Source organism: Lactuca virosa, chromosome 1, assembly GCF_052849685.1.
Source record: "Lactuca virosa cultivar CGN04683 chromosome 1, Lactuca_virosa_CGN04683_v6, whole genome shotgun sequence".
Classification (NCBI taxonomy): Eukaryota; Viridiplantae; Streptophyta; class Magnoliopsida; order Asterales; family Asteraceae; genus Lactuca; species Lactuca virosa.
The window spans coordinates 85,672,635-85,674,851 of record NC_136426.1 but is presented as its reverse complement, the minus strand read 5'-3'; the positions used below and the strand labels follow the sequence as shown (position 1 = coordinate 85,674,851).

The 2,217-nt window shown below is 37.3% G+C and overlaps 1 protein-coding gene across 1 annotated transcript; it reads left to right on the top strand.

Moving 5' to 3' along the window:
* The first annotated feature begins 1,179 nt into the window (after positions 1 to 1,179).
* On the top strand, positions 1,180 to 1,719 carry LOC145116316 (secreted RxLR effector protein 161-like). The gene has a single exon (XM_079052663.1). The coding sequence runs from the start codon at positions 1,180 to 1,182 to the stop codon at positions 1,717 to 1,719; it is 540 nt and encodes a 179-aa protein (XP_078908789.1).
* The last annotated feature ends 498 nt before the right edge of the window (positions 1,720 to 2,217 follow it).

Sequence of the window (2,217 nt, the reverse complement as noted above, 5' to 3'; positions counted from 1 at the left end):
TTTTCAAGGTATTCAATCTTTTAAGGCAAACCGTTAAGGAAACAACTCATGTCACTTTCGATGAAGACTCATTCATTTATGATCAGGTTAATCATCCCTCATCAATTTTGAATGCACTAACTTATAGTCCTTCAGACCTTGTTCCTAATTTCTTTCCAAATGAATCTAAGCCTACTATTCCTAATGTTGATCAAATCATTAGCTCACAACCTATCTATGAAGATCATCCTTTCATCCCTGATGAAGCTAAACCATCTAACCTGGATGGTTCTGCTCAAAGTAATACGAATGAAAGTTCTAATCCTAGAATTCTTCGAGATCATCCTGAATCTCAAATCATTGGAGATGTAAATTCTGGGATTCTCACTCATAGCAGAGTCAGCAGCAACTTCTGCATGTTTGTGAATTTTGTCTCGATGATTGAAACAAAGAATGTTGTTGACGCTATGAAAGAAGCTGACTGGATCAAGACTATGGAGGATGATCCGAATGAATTTGAATGTCATCATGTGTGAAATCTTGTTCCCAAGCCTCAAGGAAAAACTATCATTAACACTCGTTGGGTATTTAGAAACAAGGTGGATGAAGATGGGATCGTCATAAGAAACAAAGCTTGACTTGTGGCTCAAGGTTTTTGTCAGATAGAAGGGTTAGACTATGATGAAACATTTGCTCCTATTGCTAGACTTGAAGCAATTCGTCTATTTCTTGCTTTTGCTTCATTCAAGAACTTCAAAGTCTATCAAATGGACGTTAAGACTTCCTTCTTACATGGAGATTTAAAAGAATAAGTTTTTCTAAATCAACCTACGGGGATTCAAAGCGAAGAGTTTCCAAGTCGTGTATATCTTCTTGATAAAGTTGTCTATGGCTTAAAGCATGCACCTAGAGCATGGTATACCACATTGGCTAGCTATCTTCTTACAAGTGGATACAAAAGAGGAAAGATTGACAACACCCTTTTCATAAAGCATTCAGGATCTAACATCATTCTTGCTCAAGTGTATGTTGATGATATCATCTTCGGATCCACTAATGACAAACTAAGTTCAGAATTCACTGAGATCATGGCTAAGAAGTTCGAGACGAGCATGATGGGTGAACAAACTTTCTTTTTGAGATTGTAGGTTAAACAACTAACTGGTGAATTTTTTTTGTCAAGCTAAATATATTGAAGACATGCTGAAGAAGTATTGTTTCTTTAATTGCAAGTCGGAAAAGACTCTGATGTCCTCATCCGTGTCTATTGGCGCTGATCCAAATGACGTTGATGTGAATGCAACTCTGTATCGAGGAATGAAAGAATTTCTGCTCTATCTTAATGCTAGTTTCCCCGACATTATGTTTGCTACTATATTGTGTGCTTGTTATCAAGCCATTCCTAAGGAATCTCATATGCTCGCTGTAAAAAGGATTTTTCGCTACTTAAAGCATACACCCAATCTTGGGTTATGGTATCCTCATGATTCTGAGTTCAAGCTGGTGGGATACACTGACTCCGATCATGGTGGTTGTGGCATTGATCATAAAAGTACTTTAGGAGGGACTCAAATTCTTGGAGATAGACTGATAAGCTGGTCCAGCAAAAAGCAGACATCAGCGGCTTGTTCTACCATTGAAGCTGAATATGTAGCCTCTGGAAGGTGTTGTGCTCAGATTCTATGTATTCAGAATCAAGTCTTGGATTATGGTCTAAACTTCTCAAAGATTCCCATCTGATGTGACAACACCAGTGCCATTCAGATGAAACAGAATCTAGTTCAGCATTCCAAGACCAAGCACATTGATATCCTTCATCATTTCATCAGGGACATCGTTCAAAAGGGAAAATTGGAGTTATTTATCATTCCATCCACTGATCAGCTGGCTAAAATTTTCACTATGGCATTGGACGAGAAGACTCTAAACAAATTAATTGCAGATCTTCGCATGCTTTCAGTGACTTAATTGTTTTCTAACTCGTTTGATTTAACATTGCTTCCACTTGTTTTCTGAAAAAAACACACACACACACAAAAACAAATGCTTCTTTTATTTTGATTAAAGAACCTTACATAGTTTGCTTAATCCACGCTTGTAATGTTTATAACTACTCTCTTCTCTCTCTTTCATCTATTTTTCAGGTCTATCTAAGATTTATCTGCATCTTCTTCCTCGGGAGTTTACTAGAGCTGGAGTCATCCAGAGTGTAATGAATGCTCTTGGTGTTGATAAAAA

Excerpts from the sequence above, each read along its gene's own strand:
- LOC145116316 (XM_079052663.1), top strand. The coding sequence starts at position 1,180 with ATGCTGAAGAAGTATTGTTTCTTTAATTGCAAGTCGGAAAAGACTCTG.